The sequence below is a fragment of the Cebus imitator genome, unplaced genomic scaffold (genome assembly GCF_001604975.1).
Source record: "Cebus imitator isolate Cc_AM_T3 unplaced genomic scaffold, Cebus_imitator-1.0 Scaffold29, whole genome shotgun sequence".
Classification (NCBI taxonomy): Eukaryota; Metazoa; Chordata; class Mammalia; order Primates; family Cebidae; genus Cebus; species Cebus imitator.
In genome coordinates, this window is record NW_016107344.1 from 6,882,992 (window position 1) to 6,902,751 (window position 19,760).

At 33.7% G+C, this 19,760-nt stretch overlaps 1 protein-coding gene across 1 annotated transcript in view; it reads right to left on the reverse strand.

The window, feature by feature from the left end:
• Positions 1 to 1,739: 1,739 nt before the first annotated feature.
• LOC108300725 (dachshund homolog 1-like) overlaps positions 1,740 to 19,760 on the reverse strand; it is a 43,054-nt gene continuing 25,033 nt past the window's right edge. Inside the window, exon 4 of the mRNA XM_017523618.2 lies at positions 1,740 to 4,445. Coding sequence (XP_017379107.1) covers positions 4,408 to 4,445 — 38 coding nt within the window. The 3' untranslated portion in view covers positions 1,740 to 4,407. The remainder of the gene's footprint in view (positions 4,446 to 19,760) is intronic.

The following is a 19,760-nucleotide window of genomic DNA, read 5'->3' on the forward strand; positions in this document are numbered from 1 at the left end:
AATCACTCAGTTGGCATTTAGGGACTTATGCTCTGTGTTCTTTGAATCAGAGCATGTTCTAAAATGTTCTTTGAATCATTTTAAGCCATTACTTACTCTACAGATACATCAATGCTGGAGGATAAAGATGAAATATTGTATATCTGTATTCAATAGTCTAAAGATATCAGGAACTTTTGTTTGTTGATAACTTTCTTTTGGTCTGTAATTAAACAGGCTGCTTACCTTAAAATAACATTTGTGATCATTAGTAAGAATGTGTGATTGAAATAAATGGGCAAACATGAAANAAAAAAAAACTAGTAGGATATTTTACATAGGGGAAAATATACCTTTCCTTTTTCTCAATTCCTACTCAATTGCCTGACTCCCAAATCATCTGTGTTCTTTAGAAGGTTAAAGTATAAAATGGGTCACTAGATTGTTACCATCTAGTGGAAAGGTGTCTATGGCAATACCCTTTTAATACCAGTTCTAATTCCACTACAGAGCAAAAAAAAAAAAAAAAACTCAATGAATCTTATTTTCCTGAAAGTAAGATTCCTTATTCCAACAAAATTATAAGCTTTCAACTTCAGTCATTACAACATCTAGTGCAATGCTTCATGTAGAATGGAGGCTTTGTTCATGAATCTGCTTAAATGGATAAATGAGGATCACTCGGCTTTTATATATCAGTCGTACATAGTAAAGATAAATGTTACCACCAAGCCTGCACATGAGGAAAAGATATTTTTACAAGGCAATTTACAACAGCTTTTTGATTCTATTAAATCTCTATTTCCCATATTTTAAAAATGCAGTCCATATAACTTATATTTATAAGATACTCTCTCCTAGTAATAAATAGCTTTTGTGAACATTATAAATTTGCTAGTCTCAATGAAAACACATGGGGGCAAACCTAAATTATCACTGAGTTCCACTAACATCCAGAGACTGCATGATTTTCTAGTGCTAGTCTTACTGACATAAACATATGATGATAGATGACAAAAATGTGCTTGCAATGGTCGCATAAACATTTTAGGTTTTATTAAGGAAAAAATTGTAACTTGTTAATATATTGTTTCAAGAATTCATTAAAATCATCCCTTTAGACAGAAAAAATCATTTTCTATTCTCTTGGGAATGTTTAGAATATTCACAGGGATAGCAACCTATTTCTTCAAATGCTGCACTTTTGATTGATTAAAATATTTCTATATTATTAAAGGATATTTTAATTTCAAAGTTTCTAAAGGCATTTTTTCCATTGATAGAGATCAAAAGCAAAACACTGAGAGTTACAAATCTCTACTCATAGATATGGGAACAATATATTTTGTTCCATCAACATGTCTACTTTACATTATTCAGCACAAAGCTTTGTGAAATAAGAATCATGGGAATATAAGAATATAAAGAAAAAAGGTACAAATAACAGCTTCATAAACTGAGAAATGTACATAAATAAATCATGTATATGTGGGCAGTTTGCTTAGCTGGCAAGAAACAAAATATGGAAAATCTGCTTGTTAAACAATAACTACAGAGTGTGCTTTTATGATGTTTTTCACCACAGTAATTCATATTAGAGATAGAAGCAGTTGCATGTTAAATAAAATCATTGAGCATTGTTCCCCCTGCATTGCAAAGAGCTGACTTATGTTGTTTTTAGATGCCTCCCATTAGAAAGTAAATATTCCTTCAATGCTATGCATTTCACAGAATTTAATAAAGGCGAACTGTAAATAAAGTCACAGGGAGATTTCAGACAGTTTTATTAGGAGATTGTTGAAAAGAAAAAGAAAATTAAATACAATAACAGTAAACGTGGTTCTCACATTGAAACCAGGCTCAAATAACTAGGCTACCATAGAAAAATTTCCAATTCTTGCATTATGATGTAAAAACAGATTTTTGTACAGATTTTGTACAACAAAATTCGTAATAACCTTTTATCATTTTTAGAAAACTTTAAATATATAGATAAAAATAGACAATTTTCATAGGTCCTACATGAAGATGAGTATGTTCTGTTCCAAGGGCTTGCATAGAGCGCAAATGTGGTTATAATATAGAACAACTAGACATTAATATTTTTAGGATTACAAAAGCATGGAAATCATAAAATGGGCACATTTTACTTGTTTATGCCAAAACGCAAATTTCCAAACCAACCTGTATAACTAAAAAAGGGCAAAAATTAAGTTACAGACTTACAATAACATTTCATGAATTGTAATATTTACATGTTAGTAAGAGTCTCTCTTAACACATAGCTGATAGCTTTTTTCTTTAATTCTTGCTAAAATTTCCTTTTATTTCAAACCAAACACTAAAGCATTCTCAAAGGTCTTCAAAGTATGTATTTTAAAACTATTTAATCCACGTAACAGGTGACTCTATGCCAGGAGCAGAGCAATGGCTGATTCTACTACACATGTAAGTTGTAGACTTTTTAGAAAATCTTTCAAAAAATGTATGATGCAATAGCTTGACACAAGTCCATTCAATTTTAAGTGTTTTAATCCTTTAAAGACTGCATATAGGGAAACAAAATACATAGAACTAGGAAGAGAATCTCTTGTGTTCAAACAACAAAAGATGGTTATGGAAGAACTATGCTTAGAAAATCAAGTTTCTACAAAGCATTTAGTAACAATACTTTAAATAAAAACAATGCTCCCTTTGCAAGTAAGCTAAAAATAGGAACTGTACATATAACCTTTTTATGGTATTAAAAAAATGAACTTAGCGGGTTAATAGTGAGCTACACAAAAGAATTACGTTCCAGTATTGCAAGGAAGACCTAAAAGGTATAGAAGCGTAATGCCAGAGTATCTATAATGTTAATTTTTTCTTAATCAAGTAATTAATACCCAATCAGAACTATATTTAAATATTTTAAGCTAGTTTTCTTAGACATTGAAGATTTTGCTGTTTTATGGTAATAAATAATGTTATGATCATACAATTTTAAGTTGACAGAAAAATCATAAAATGTACAGTGACTACACTGATTCATATCAGTCTTTAAAGGTGTAATTCCAGATATGCAAAAAATAAAGGGAAGGTAACTTTAGCATGTGATAAGCACTGTTTGCTGCTTTACTTCCAGTTATCTGCACAAAAGTGAAAACACATACTGTAACTTTCAAAAAGACAGTGAAAATAACACATAGCCACCCTTCCCTCTGACCAGGGTGGGAAGCACAGCACATTTTAACTTTATCACTCAGCGCTACATGGTATTGGACTGGTACATCAAGGTTTGTTAGGTTTTGTTTTCAGCAACATTAACATAATATGACATTAACATATAAAAATATTTCTGGTGTTTTGATTTGCGTTCAGCCACGATCCACCCAATAGTGCAGCTTGGAGCACTAACTAGGGTTCAATATACAAATAAAAGTGGCTGACAGAGTTTTGATGTCACCAGATGCTTAAGATCTCATTCATTAATACTGTGACTCCAGACAAATATTTACATGCCTGCATGCGTTAAAACCAGAAAGACGTCTTTCTGACCAACAGGGTGACAAAACATATGTTCTAAAATTTTCATTTTCCTAAACTCTAGTATACTACTGCATACATAATACCTTCCTTGTGTGTTTTATGTTTATATACTGTACATATGACCAACGGTTTGAATAAGAAGCAACATTAATATCTTTAATTCTATATACCACTACCAGTTTGGAATGAAAACATGTTACATTTTATATGTTTTTTACTTTAAGAAAAAAAGAACTTCAGTTAAACCTTTTGGCTTATATTCAATGCTTCTTTTCAGATATGCAAAACGTTATTTCATTGGGTTGCTCTTAACATCCATTTGTTGGTCTTTTGGAAAGTATGTAAAAAAAAAAATCTTCAGGAGAAAACCCACAATTAGAGAGTTTGAAATTGAATGTAACAGAATATCACTCTTTATTCTTTTTTCAAGAATCCTCTATGCCCCCTACAAGTTCATTCCAAGTGTTCTTGCTGGTTTCTGGGGGACATAATTCTGTAAGTTTGGGTAACCACTGCTACAAGAGTCTCTTGATGTGCTCAGATACAGAATTTTCAGAAGAGGAAATGGTTCATTCCATTAGAAAAAAACAAAGCTAGGTCTTATTCAGACCTTCCTTTAACTCTGTATACAATTGTCCAGCAGCAAGTTGCAGTTATTAACTGTAAGAAGTTTGATACTTGTACATTTACAAACATTCTCAGGTCTCTGGTATGAACCACAGGTGAAAATCAATGGAGGAAACTTTTTTTTTTGTAGAATACTTAAACTTTTAAAGAACATTAATACATAAAATTCGGGAAGTTCCCTTAAACGGACTTTATTTTTTCTGAACTTTCTCATGATGAATGTCTGACTGCAAAGTTCTTTTCTCTAACATGGATTTCTTCAACAGGAAATATTCAGTACATGACAGTAGTTTTCAAATACAGTCTTCCATCTAGAAATGAACAATAAAAAAATAATTAATGACATGGCATTTGGGGTACAAATGTGCATGTAAAATGATGTAACGATATAAAATTTGTAGTTTTTATTAGATCTTTACTTGGTTAGGAAGTAACATTTTCCACATCTCAAAGTTAATTTCATAATTACATTGAGTTTATGTGACTGAAAAGAGTACAGCATTTCTACTTCTCATAAATATATATTTGCTATTTTGATATCAGTTCCAGAGCACTCAGAAAATAGCTAAGAGTATGTGTGTGTATTTTACTGATATGCAAAGTTAGTTGATTTCTGTTGAATAACAATTACTTCCTTCAAGCTTGCAGAACCAGATTTTCTCTGAGTGCACTCAGGTGTATCTCCATCAGGAAAGACTGAACTCCCATCTTACTCTTTAGCAGTGTTGTTAAATATACCATGTAATGTAACTATTGTGCACATTCGTTGCTATTTATATGAAAGCCATCTAGGGTATTTCATCACTATCAATGAACTATAGCCTTTACCCCTTGAAGTGAGATTCATCCAACAATTAAATATTAAAATGTAAACACTGTATATCACTCAACTTTTACTAATGAGCAAACACACAGTTGTTTGAAAAAGTAAAGGTAATCAAATCTTGGAGACATCGAATAAATAAATCCATTTTAATAAAGTACAAATAAGAAACAGGAAATTAAAAATCCAAACCAAAAATAAAACAAAACAAAACATAAGCCTATTTCTCAAACATGTAATACCCTTTAAGCTGTCCACTTCCTGGTATGGCCTAAACTTTGTATATATTTGTGTAACGTATGTCTGAAATTCAAATTTTAATACCTACAATAGAAGATAGAATAATCAGAAAAGAAAAGTATTCCAAGCTTTTAAAAGTGTAGATTGCCATGTAAGTGTTTGCAAAATGTCTGGTAACTTGAAGAATTAAAATATAAGAAAACATAAATGACCTATAGTACATTCCGGAAATAAAAAGATAATTTAAATATTTGCGGACCTCACCTTCAACTTTTTTACAAGTATTTGTATACAATCTATAGTGGATATGGTAATTTGTAAGAAACTTAGTATCAGCAATGTTAAATCATTTCATACTTCATAGAAATATTGGTAAACCCAAATTATATATTCCTAATTTTTTTCTATTTTCTATAATCCTTTTTTTAAAAAAACTAATTTTTAGGGCTAAATAGTACATGCAGATATTATATTTATGGGGTGCATTACATATTTAGATACAGGCATACAATTCATAATAATCACATCAGGGTAAATGGGTAGCTATCAACTCAAACACGGATCCTTTATGTTACAAACAATCCACTCTCAGTTATTTTAAAATGTACAATTAAATTACTAGTAAGTATAGTCTCTTTGTTGTGCTATGAAATGTTAGATTTTACTCATTCATCTTATGTTTTTGTGCCCATTAGCCATCCCCACTCCCTCCCCACTCTCCCTACTACCCTTCCCTGTCTCCGGCAGCCATCATTCTACTCTCTAACTCCGCAAGTTCAATAGTTTTAATTTTTAGCTCGCACAAATAAAGTGAGAACATACAAAGTTTGTCTTTCTGTGCTTGCCTTATTTCACTTAGCATAATAACCTCCAGTTCCATCCATGTTGTTGTAAATGACTGGATCTCATTCTTTTTATGACTGAATAGTACTCCATTGTGTATGTGTCCACCATTTCCTTTATCCATTCATCTGTTGATGGACACTTAAGTTGCTTCCAAATCTTGGCTATTGTGACTAATGCTGCAATAAACATCTTAGCCTCATTTGTAAGGTTGAAATACTACCTCCAGGATGTCATGAAACTGTTTTGCTCATTGATACATCCCAAGCACATAGTACACAGTAGTTCCCCCTTATCTGTGGGGGATATGTCCAGACTGCCAGTGGATGCCTGAAACCATGGATAGTACCAAAACTTATACATACATACATACCTATGATAAAGTGTAATTTATAAATTAGGCACAGTAAGAGATTAACAACAATCATAGATAATAACGATATAATTATAGATACATCAATAATAGAATAATTATAACATTCTCTAACAAAAGTTGTGTAAATTTAGTATTTCTCTTTCTCTCAAACTACTGTAACATTTTCAAACTCCTGTTGACAATGGGTAACTGAGACTATGAGAAGATAAACTATGGATAAGGAGGGACTACTGTAAGTTTACTAAATATGTGTTAAATGAATGAATGAATCAGATATAGGTCTTTAAAAAGATATAATATTCATATGGTTTGCACAAAGTAGATATTGAATTATGTATACAAATTATATATATTATTATATGTAGTAATATATTATATATAAACATATATATATATATATATATATATATATATAAATATAAATGTAGTATATCATTAACATCCCAAATCCACAATTTTCCCTCCACAAAGGCAGGGATGTCTATGAAATTAGCCTCAGACTGACTAAATGCTAGTAAGTCATGTCAAATATTAGATGCCTGTCTTAAAATTAATCTAGTTCAACTTTAAGAATAGTAATACTTGAAAGTCTCTAAACAGCCTTAGCTTTTCAGGGAATACTTGAAAGTCTCTAAACAGCCTTAGCTTTTCAGGGCTGGGCATGGTGGCTCGCATCTATAATGCCAGCACTTTGGGAGGCTGAGGTGGGAAGACTGCCTGAGCCCAGGAGTTCGAGACCAGCCTGGACAGCATGGTGAGACCCCATTTTTGTTAAAAATAATAGCTATTAAATAAACAAATAAAAAAGAATATCCTTATCTTTTCAGTTCAGAAATCATACACCAGGATTTTTCTTAAGAGTTGAAACATATAATAATCACAATAAAGATCTGCTCCCTCAAAATACACCTTTGGATATATAGTATGATCTAAGATTAACCAATGAAAACATATTATTAATTTGAGTGAACTCTAATTGTGAGCAACTACTTAAAGACATGTACAAAGTGTGTCAAATATTCTCTGTAGATTCGTAGTCTTCAGGATTTCACCTCTTTGGCCCCTGTCATTTCTCACTGCTACTAAGTATTACTATAGTTCAGCAGTAGACATTGTGGTATTAAATAAAGATTGGAACCTCCTAAATCAGGCATTAATCAAATACTAGTGCCAAGGACATATAATTTAGGTAGAAATTTATTTCTAATTAAGGATATTGTAGTACCCTATTGACATATTGTGAAATATTTATTGGTTTTTCATGGAATATGGCCTGATTTCTTCTCTGTGTTTAATTGCACTCACTTGTGGGACCAAACTATGTTTTACTCAGTTACATTATATGAGTAATACATACTTATTTGTGGTTTTAGCATAGCAGGAGTTTCAATTACTTACTTTAAAAACAAACCAAATAAACAATATTATAAAAATAAACAAAATAAAAATTTCTGTCTTTCATATATTTACTACCATCTGGCTAAAAATTGGACCTTGTAAAAGATAATTTTGATTCCAATGATTTCTATTACATAAAGCAACATTGATTTTTTTTAAAAATCTAGTAATACAGAATACAGAAGTATCCAAAAAAATAGAGTGTTGATACTTTTGCCAAGCTTTCTAATTCTTAATCCCTTAATTTATTTATCCCTACTTAGCTTTTTCAATTGTCTAATTATTTCTAGCATGCATTCAATTATATTGAGATTGTCATTTCCATTCTCATTTTTTTAAAAAATACACAATCTTTCCTACAATTAAAGAGGGGGAAGCGAGACCTTCTCCACTTCCCCAGAATTCAAATTTTGTTTACCTAAGTCCTTACAAACTTTATAAAAAGTAATAATTTGCTCAAAAGTAGCATTTCAGTGCCCACTGTGGATCTCTTGTCTCTGTACAATGAAGAAAAGCAACTCAAGTATTAAATATAGTTTTCTAATCTCTGTGATATCTATAGTATATTAAGTAGAAACAATCTAGAAGCAAAAAATGGATTTATACATATAATCCATTAAGTATGAATAATTGTTTAAAAGACCCATATTTACATTAACTAGCCAAATTTTTCTCCATGGTCTACAAAGTGGTACCTAATTGGTGCTGCTTTTCCTCTTCAATCTTATCTTTTATTTCTCTCCCCTATGTTTAGTGGCCTCTCCATTCTATAACACACCAAACTCTATACTGTGTTGGAATGTTCAAGCCTGTTCCTTCCTTCAAGAAGCCTAGAATACAAGTACGCCCTCTCTCCCCCACTTCCTCTTCTGCTGCCTCTTATTGAACTTCTCTAAAAAGAGCCCCACTAATTACTCCTCAATAATAGCACCCTAAGCATTACTGAATAGCACTTATCTCAATGTGAAGTCATATAAAGTGAGCCTCCCCCATAATAAGCCCCGTGAAAGAGGCAGCTGTCTCTCTTTCTGCCAGTATTAGAATGAGAAGGCTTCAGCATGATGCTTGCATTAAAAGCTTTAGTGGGGCCTCAAATGTTAAACTTTCGAAGATAGAAATTCATTAATATGCCTATGTAATAAAAATTATTAGCATGTTAGAATTTTTTTGTCTAAAACTAAATGTTTTAAATAAAACTCTTTTGAATTTGTAAAATATACCCATAGTATTTCATAAGCATCTTCACCATGGATCCTATATAAAAATACATACATTATGTGCTCAGTATCTGATCTGCTGTAATTCTACTTTTAATAAATATGTCAGCTATTAAATTTTTGACTAATGTTCCTAACAGATGGACAAATGCATCAATCATTAAAGATGTCAGCTATAAAGTAGATCCCACCTGTTACAGTCAGGTATTTCTCTATGATTAAATAATTATGAGGCATCAGAGATCCTCTTCTTTAGAATCCACTGGAGGCAGAAATCCACAGACAGACCCTGGAAGAGTGACTAACTCTTTCTTTTCATTTACAGACCCTTACTTTAAAAACAGTTCCAATCATATAATTTTGTCATCTTTATTAAAACATACTTGTAGGCCATTAAAAGTCTGTAGGAATAAAATTTTAAATGAATGTTATAATGTTCTAGAGAAGTTATATTGGCCCCGCAACCCACAGTAAATAGTCACATATGGACATACCCAGAGAACTAACAACTGGTTTCTGAATTATGGGGCTGTGGTTCTAAATCAACCTTCTGTTAACAACCACCTGAATGAAAGGCACTGGCAAAAGTGCTAGGAAGGATATATGGTCCTATAATTCAAACTGTGCTGTGTCTGTATGTTATATAATAATGGTCCCAATATTCTCTCCTTTCCTGACTCAACAAACAGCAAGACAAGTCATGGGCCATGGAGAAGGCTTTGCAAAAACAAGCTGCAGAAGAGAGAATATTGGAATCCCTGGAGTGTTTCCATGGCTGAGGCCTCATTATTCAGAGGTGTGCTGTTTATATCTGGAAACTCAGAGGGTTTATTCACATGTTTTGTTTTAAGTATTACTCATTGTACATCATACTTACACTCTAACTAGATAATCTCACTCCTGCCCACCATTTCCTACATTGTCTTTAGTTCTTTCTGCATGTGTTTGACACAGAAAAAAATATATTTCATGTTTGTTCCTCATGCTGAGCCAAGTTTAGCAGCCAATTATTCCTCGATACCTCAAATGGGTGAAAGCTTTACATTAAGATCAAATAAACTGGCAATAATAATCAGTATCAGTAAAGCTAATATTTTCTGAGTACCTGTGTTGTTCAAGGTGTTACATTGATTTTAAGTCTAAACTTCCCACCAACTCAAGAAATGAATGCCTTTTACAAATAAGACTTTTAAGGCATAAAGAGGTTAAGTATCTTGCACATTTTCGCGGAGCTGGCAAATGTTTTTGACATTTCTGTGAATTCAAATTTCATGTCCCTTCCACTCTATCACTTTTTCTCTAATAAGCAACTGGATTGTCCCTGGAAAAAATACGGTGTCTCTGACACACAGAATTATGGGACTGACTCCTAAACTCTTCAGTATCATTTGTCTCGCTGTCTTGTGAATCTGTTCTTTGCCTTCCTCCCAGGAGCAGGGCTTCTCTTTAGTCTGTAAAGCCTCAATTGGACAATCTGAAATCAGAACTAGAATTCTTACAGCCTAGTTTCAAAGAAAATACCTTCGCTTAACGCAATGATTATTTGCTTTTGTATGGGAGGTTGATATGACAGAAAAATCATCAAGCTAAACTTTGTGCATGGGAGTACTTAATTAAAAAGTCTATTCTAATTAAAAGCATTTGGGAGTAGGGGTTGAGTGAAACTATTTAAATTACAAATTCCTAATAGTTTCAAAGTTCATTGTGATTTGATGCTTACAGCTATAATTTGGTGTATAAGAAAGTATCTCTTGTCTAAGAAAGCATTTGCTATATAAGAAGGATAACTGAATAGTTTATTATGGCTGTGAATTTTTGTATGCTGTTTGTTACTGTGCAGATTTAGATGTACAGATAATAAAGAAAAACTTGTAAATTATTTGTAAAAATGGATCTCAGATTTTAATACTACAGTGGAAAAATCAAATCAGACCCAATAAGTATATGGATTTTACATATTTTATTTACTGTGTCTGAGGAGAGGGACAGAATTCTATCTCACAATTTCTAGTTTTGTATTCATGCATTAAATTTAATATTTGGTTTAATATTTTTGACTGTATTGTTATATGAAATTATTCCTAATGTCTAATACATATAGACAGATGCAGAATTTAGCCTTTATTCCATATATTAAAACTAGAGTATTGAATAGATTGATCATTTATTTTAAAAACTAATGAAGTTGTTTAACACCACTCACATTATATGACAAGCTTTTATATCAGAAGATGACACATAAATTAATACAATTTCAAACTGACACCAAAAAATACAATTTGTTCACTGTGAAAATCATGTAAAATCATTAACAATAGAGTATGCCTGTGAAAGTTATCACACAATGTGCAAACAGATTTCAACTCCAGTTTTGAAAAGAACTCCCTCACAAACATCCTCAAGGATTTCTTACACGTCTTTCGCACAAAGGACTTAATAAATTGCATTTTCTGTTAGGAAGTAGCTTTATTAAACATGTGATCTATTTGTTCAAAACTTATATATGGGCACCTGTAATCTAGTGATATTTGCTGCTTTCACAAAACAGTTGTACATGCACATGCTTCACTCTTCCAGAGCTGAGGAAAATATTAACACAGCAGAGGGCAAACATATCACATCACATGTCCAGAAAGTTTAATATTTACCTAAAGAATCTGAGGTTAATATAAAATATAGTAGCCATGAGTCTCTCTCAACATAATGTCTTAATCATGTGAAGTAAAGGAAACCAAAACAAGTGATGAAAACAAATGTTAATGATTCATGTGATATTTGATAAGACAACGAAAGGAAGTCAAAATAAAAGCAAACAAACAGGAACAGATGGGAAGGATCTTTGTCAAGTCATAACCCCTCTTCTAAAACCCCCAAAGGAAGAAGCTAATTAAAGAAAATATTGTTTCTTGCTTTTTTTATAATTTTATATTTAGAGTAAGAACATTCTGCTACTGCTAGGCAAAAAAGCAGAGACACAAAGTCTACAGTAGACATGAGAAATATTTTAAGAGAGACTGATGTTCTGCACAGGCCCATTAATAAGAGGATACTGAGTAATTATCAGTTCTTCTCATGAAATGCAGATAATAACAGTGCAAGTGATTTCCAGACGTTTGAAGACTAACATATTCAAGGCGGTGTTTAAATATAATTAAAAGGTAAAAAACTGAAAAAGTAGTAAAGATTCTGTTTTTTTATTTTTTATTTTATTTTATTTTTTAAATTCAAAGTTGTAACTGGGAACCTGAGGCCTACAGAGCTGGCTCCAGGTGAGAGAGGACTAGACATCAGATTAGGCCTCATATCCTTTTTATGTGCTTTTTCCTTTAGCACTGGGTGGTGTTCTAGACAATAAGCAAAGACTGTGTGCAGGAAAGCACAACAACTAGGGTACTTTGTCTGTACACTCAAGGTATATCACAATAACAAATAGGTAATGAAGTGGCCAGGCGTGATGGCTCATGCCTGTAATCCCAGCACTTTTGGAGGCCGAGGTGGGTGGGCTGCCTGAGGTCAGGAGTTTGAGACCAGCAAAACCCTGTCTCTATTAAAAATGCAAAAATTAGTGGAGCATGCTGGTACGCCTGTGATCCCAGCTACTCAGGAGGCTGAGGCAGAAGAGTTGCTTGGACCTGGGAGGCGGAGGTTGCAGAGGGCCAAGATCACAACACTGCACTCCAGCCTGGGCAACAAAGTGAGACTCTGTCTCAAAAAAAGAAAAGAAATAGGTAACGAATTACATAATAAGCCAACATGGCATCATTTAGTTGAAATCAGAGTAGAAAATGTGTCTTATTTAAAAAAGGGCTAGTATACTCATGTTCTCACTCATAAGTGGAAGTTGAACAATGAGAATACATGGACACAGGGAAGAGAACATCACACACAGGGACGTTTCAGGGGGTGGCAGAGAAGGGGAGAGAGAGCATTAGGACAAATACCTAATGCATGTGGGGCTTGAAACCTAGATGATGGGTTGATGATGGGTTTAAACCTAGATGATGGTGGCAAACCACCTTGGCATATGTATACCTATGTAACAATCCTGCGTGTTCTGCACATGTATCCCAAAACTTGAAGTAAAATAATTTAGTGCATCATTTTTTTTTTAAAAAAAGAAGGCTGGTATGAAGTAAAGTTCTTGATTGCAGCTAATAATGAAGACCAAAAAATTATAATCACGAATTGTTTTTATATATTTTTTCAGTTCTCTTCAAATAAAAATGTACATGAGAGAACACAGGTTAGCTGAAAACATTTCTGAGAACAAGAGATCATCTAAAACTGTAAACACAGTTTGATAAGGTACAGGTTTATCTCATTTTATTTTGCTTGATTTTATTGTAGGAAACAATGTGTTTTTTACAAGTTGAAGGTCTGTGACAACTCTGCACTGCACAAGTGCCCATGTAATGTTGCTGTGTCACATTTTGGTAATTCTCACGGTATTTCCAACTTTTTCATTATTATTATACCTGTTACAGTGATCTGTGATCAATGACCTTTGATATTACTATTTTAAATGTTTTGGGGCTCCATGAACTGTGCCCATATACGACAATGAACGTAATAAATATTGTGTGTGTTCTGACTGTTCTACCAACAATTGATCACCCCATCTCTCCCCGACTCCATGGGGCTCCATATTCCCTGAGTAACAACAATATTGAAATTAGGTCAATTAATAATCTTACCGTGCTCTCAAATGGAAGGAAGAGTTGCATGTCTCTCGCTCCAAATCAAAAGCTGGAAATTATTTAGCTTAGTGAGGAAGGCATGTCAAAGTTCCAGAGAGGCCAAAAGCTAGGCCTCTTGCACAGTTAGCCAAACTATGAATGCAAAGAAAAAGCTCTTGAAGGATATGGAAAGCTACTCCAGTGGACACACAAATAACAGAAAAGCAAAACAGCCTTACTGCTGATTGAAGAAAATCTAAGTGTTCTGGATAAAAGATCAAACCAACCACATTCCCTTAAGCCAAAACCTAATCCAGAGGAAAGCCCTAACTTCATTCTGTTCTAAGAAGGCTAAGAGAAATGAGAAAGCTGCAGAAGAAAAGTTTGAAGATAGCAAGGTTAGTTTATAAGGTTTAAGAAAGACACCATCTCCATATCATAAAATGCAAGATGAGACAGAAAGTGCTGATACAGAAGCTGCAGCAGGTTATCTAGAAGATTTAGCTAACATCACTATTAAAAAAAGCTATGCTAAACAACAGATTTTCAATGTACACAAAGCAGACTTCTTTTGGAAGAAGCTATGTCATCTAGGACTTTCATAGCTAGATAGAAGTCAATGCCTGGCTTCAAAGTTTCAAAGGACAGGCCAACTCTCTTATTAGGGCCTAATGCAACAGGTGACTTTAAGTTGAAGTCAGTGCTCATTTACTATTCTGAAAAACCTAGGGCCCTTAAGAATTATGTCACCCTATTCAGCCTGTGCCCTATAAATGAAAAAACAAAATCAGGATGACAAGACATCTGTTTACAGCATGGATTACTGAATATTTCAAGCCCACTGTTCAGCTATACTGTTAAGGAAAAAAAATCCTTTTATAATAGTATTGCTCGCTGACAATATAGGGTCACTGAAGAACTATGTACAAGAAAAATAATGTTTTCATGCCTGCTGACACAACATCAATTTTTCAGCCCATAGACCAAGAAGTCCCTGGGCTTTCAAGCCTTATTATGTAAGAAATATATTTTGTAAGACTATAGCTGTCACAGATAGTGATTCCTCTGATGGGTCTGGGAAAAGTACCTTGAAAACCTTCTGGAAAGGAGGTTCTACATGCCATTAAGAACATGTTTAATTTATGGAAGGAAGTCAAAATATAAACATTAACAGGAGTATGGGGGAACTTGATTCAAACCTTCATCGATGAGTTTGAGGGGTTTAAGACTGCAATGGAGAAAGTAATGCAGAAGTACTGGAAATAGCAAGAGAATTAGAATTTCAAGTGGAGCCTGAAAATGTGATTGAATTGCTACAATCTCATGATAAAACTTTAATGGGTGAGAATTTGCTTCCTACAGATGAGCAAAGAAAGTGGTTTCTTAAGATGGAATGTACTCCTGGTGAAGATGCTGTGAACATTCTTTAAACGACAACAAAGGATGTAGGAATTTCCATAACCTTAGTTAATAAAGCAATAGCAGGTTTCATTCAAGAGAAATGACTCCCCTGTAGAAATTTTTTCAGTAGAAAAAAATTTCTACTGTGGGTAAAATGCTATCAGAAAGTATTGTGTACTGCAGAGAAATATACTGTGAAAGGGAGAGCCAATGGATGTGACAAACTTCACTGTTAACTTAGTTTTTAAAAGTGCCACAGCTCACATATCTACCATGGAAGACTATGCAGCCATGAAGAGGGATGAGTTCATGTCCTTTGTAGAGACATAGATGAAGCTGGAAACCATCATTCTCAGTAAACTAACACAAGAACAGAAAAATCAAACACTGCATGTTCTCACTCATAAATGGCAGATGAACACATGGACATAGGGAAGGGAACATCACACACCAGGGCCTGCCAGAGGGGTGGAGGGCTAAGGAAGAGAGAGGATCAGGAGAAATACCTAATGTAGATGATGGGGTGATGGATGATGGATGCAGCAAACCACCATGGCACGAGTATACCTATGTAACAAACCTGCACATTCTGCACACGTACCCTAGAACTTAAAGCATGTTTTTAAAAAAGTGCCACAGCTATCCCAACCTTCTGCAACCACCACTCTGAATAGTCAGCAGCCATCAATATTGAGAAAAGACCCTCCAGCAGCCAAAAGATTACAACTTGCTGAAGGCTCACATGATTGTTAGCATTTTTTTTTAGCAAAAGAGTATTTTAAATTAAGGTATGTATATTGGTTTTTTAGACATAATGCTATTGCATTGTTAATAGACCGCAATATAGTATAAACCTAACTTCTATGTGCAGTGGAAAACCAAAAATTCATGTGACTTGCTTTACTGTGATATTTGCATTATTGAAGTGGTCTGTAACCAAATCTTCAACATCTTTAAGGTATACTTATAACTACCTTTTAAGACAAGTAGTAAAAATGAAATCCTATTATTTCTACGAAAAGGAACTTTGTTTCAGGCTCCAGGTAAGCACAAGTTATAAGGAGGGACCTGAACTTTGACAATTGGATGTTTTGAAGCAGGTGAAACTCCACTATGAGAATTGTGGAGCTTGAAGGGATCCACACTGGGCAAGCTGGTCTGATCACAACATTCTTTCTAAATGTGAAACTAAACTGATCAGCAATTCTCTGAACTCAAGAATGAGAAAAGAAGGCTTTTGAAGATCTACAGATGACTACGTATAATCCTAGCCAGTTTAGAGTTATTTATTCAACTCCGTCCATAGGAAAATACTTTTCTAAGTGGTCAGATCAGCTTACATTATCTCAGTTCCTCCTGGAAGTGACCTTCTTGTTGTCAGTATCTCAAAGAAGAGGCCCTTTACCTGAATTTTAGGTTCAACCATGATGTTGAAATTCCAATGTGGGCAAAGAAGAATTTACTACCAAAGGGAAGCTGATCTCACTGGATATTAACAATATTCTAGTTTGCACACAAGGAGCTTTTCTAATTGGGGTTAAAATCTGCATCCTGTGGTTCTATAAACTCAAATCTGCTCAAGAACTGAATGTTTTTAAAACTATGTTACCATGACCACAATCAAGCAAAATTAACAAAAAATGATCATCATCATCAGCCACCTATTGTTTGTCTATGCAACAAGGAACAGGCGATTCTATGATTAATGTTAAGAATGCCCTTCGACAAAGTCATTTAGTAATGAATGATCGGCCTAAACTCATGTACACACAGTTTGGATCCCCTATATTGCATTGCTAGAACCTAAATGTTGTTCTTGTCCTATGTACTTGTCACAGGACCCAGACTACCATCTCTCCCAAGTTGTCTTCTTACACTGACAAGTATAATGCTTCACTATCCTACAGAAATTGCTGAAAGTCTGGCTACAAATCTCCTTAAAAGCAGACAAAATATCATATTTGTGTATTTCTAGCATCTTGAGCATTGCCTGGTACTTGGAAAAGGCTCAATAAAAATATATGGAAGGAACTATTAAAATTAATGTCACAAAATGAGAAGAAGATGGACATTATGTGGCTCCAGATGTTATGCCCTGGGAAGAACACAACCCCACTGGGATAGCATATTGACTTAGCATACATGACCTAAGCCTAATTCATGAGAAAACATCAGATGCAAAATGAGAAACAATCTATTAAAAAAAGGACTATATATTTCAAAAATGTCAATTTTATAAATTAGTTTTAAAAGGCTAAGAAAATGCTCAAGATTAAAGAGATTAAAGAGAAATGACAACTAAATATAGCACGTGACCCTCATTTAGATACAGTAATGAAGGGAAACAAATGCTATAAAGGACATTATTGGGTCAAATGACAAAATTGGAATTTTGATGTCAGATCAGATCAAAGTATTGTCAATGAAATATTTACTGAGCTGATAAATATACCATGTTTATTTACAAGAGATCATCTTTATTGTTAATAAATACTCCCTGAAATAAATATGGGTTAGATTTTAGGTAAAGGGCCATAATACATGCATCTTACTCCTGTATGCTTCGAAAAATATTATGTAGACAGAGAAAATGCTAAAACACACGGAGGCAAAATGTTAATAATTGATGAATCTTGGTAAAGAATATATGACAGTTTTTACACTGTTTCTGGACTTCTCTCTAGAAGTTTTGTTGCTTTTTTGTTTTTGTTTTTTGAGACAGGGTTTCATTCTACCGTCCAGGCTGGAGTGCAGAGGCACTACCTCATCTCACTGCAATCTCCACCTTCTGGGCTCAAGGTGATCTTCCTGCCTCGGCTGCCCAAGTAGCTGGGGCTACATGCATGTGCCACCGTGCCTGGCTAATTTGTGTATTTTTAGTAAAGACAGGATTTCACCATGTTGCCCAGGCTGGGCTCAAACTCCTGGGCTCATGCGACCTGCCCGCCTCCACCTCCCAAACTGCTGGGATTACAGACATGAGTCACTGCACTTAATTTAAATTCTTTTTTCAAATACAAATTTAAAAAAATAGCTTGTCTCAATGAAATATAATTTTAATATGTCAGAAATATCAGATATTTATTAATAACTACTTAAAGATTTACCCTATCTACCATACATATATACTGTTTCACTGGTTTATATGGACAGTGTTCTCATGATAAATATTTTTCCTGCTTAGCAATGAGGTTTGTGAGAAGTCCTATTCAAGTATCAGGTAGCAAACAAATGGTTCATGATTTTCTTAACAGAGTTGTCCAGAAATACCAGGTTTACATTCATGAAACTTACTGGACTGGGTGTGGACATTGGCTAAATTCTAGTCTATTGGTCCACCATGTTTTAATGGTAAATTTACAATTGTAAAGTTTATGAAAGTCTGCTTAACTGTATTACCTGTTACTGAGTTATGACTGCATATGCTAATGTGTATTTGTTAGTATAAGAAATTACTGTTCTGTTTGACTCCATTTGAAGTAAATATTAAATTATCTTTTAAAGGTTTATCAAAAACAAAAAGCAGAGCACAGACCCTCTTTAAAGTTTTGTTTTGTTTCTGTAAATAAAGGAAAAAAATTATATTGCTGGAGAAATGCTTTGGTAAAGTATTTGTGTGTGTGTCTTCTAATTAAACATTCATTAGTAAGAAGCAAGAAGCCATCAGAGTGGTTAATGTACCAGCAAGTGAGAATGGGGTACTTTGCACTTAGGTTACCTTGTCCTGATTGGAAGGTGAGACCTCCGGATTTCATCAAAGTGAAAGACAATGACATTTCATTACTTTCTCTATTCTTCTATCCCTTTCTGAGGTAAAGAAGACTAAGAAACAAGATGGAAGGAAATAATCACATAAGTGCATATCTGATCCTAAGTGATGAATGGACAAATTATACACTATCCTTAATTAAAACAGATAATAGAAGAAAAATGACTTCTTGTTTGATCAAATAAGATGATACAGAGAAGGAAAACATGAATATTTTGATTCATTCCAAGCTGTTATATCTTTTCAGAACTGCAAGAAACAGACAAAATCTTGTGAATAAACTGAGTTTCCAGAATAAATTTATGTGTTATTGCTAAGAAAAAACCAAAGGTGGCAATTAGAAGGGCAGCTCTTGTCAAAGCCTAGTTATTTTCTTCCAAGTTTAGAAGGAAAAAAAAAGTCATCTGGATTTTAAAAGTTCAGCATTTTCTACTTTTTTTTCTATTTTCTACACCATAACTAATTTGGTACTTTTAATAAACGTTATATTTGTTTAGGGAGGTAATTATGGGTGAATAAAGTTCTATGTCTTTAAAGCCTTATTTAATATAGTTACACAAAACCAAACTGAGATTCCGGCTTAGTGTTCAACTTGACAAATGATAGGTAAACTTTAGTGAAAGAGCTCTCAAAACTTTTCAGTAAATATGAGAGTTTCCTAGCTAAAGGAGTGACACTTTCATGGGGAAATAATTTTTCTTTATGTCTTATCTAAAGAAATAATCAACAGATGTTTAGATGGTATATGGGTGAGAACACTAACATCCTATACAAGAACTATTAAATAAAGTGGCCTCTTTGCACTAAACTTTAACACAGAAGAGATCAGTTCAAAGATGTGCAAAATTATACTGAAAAAAAATGACAGGCAAACAGGCAAGAA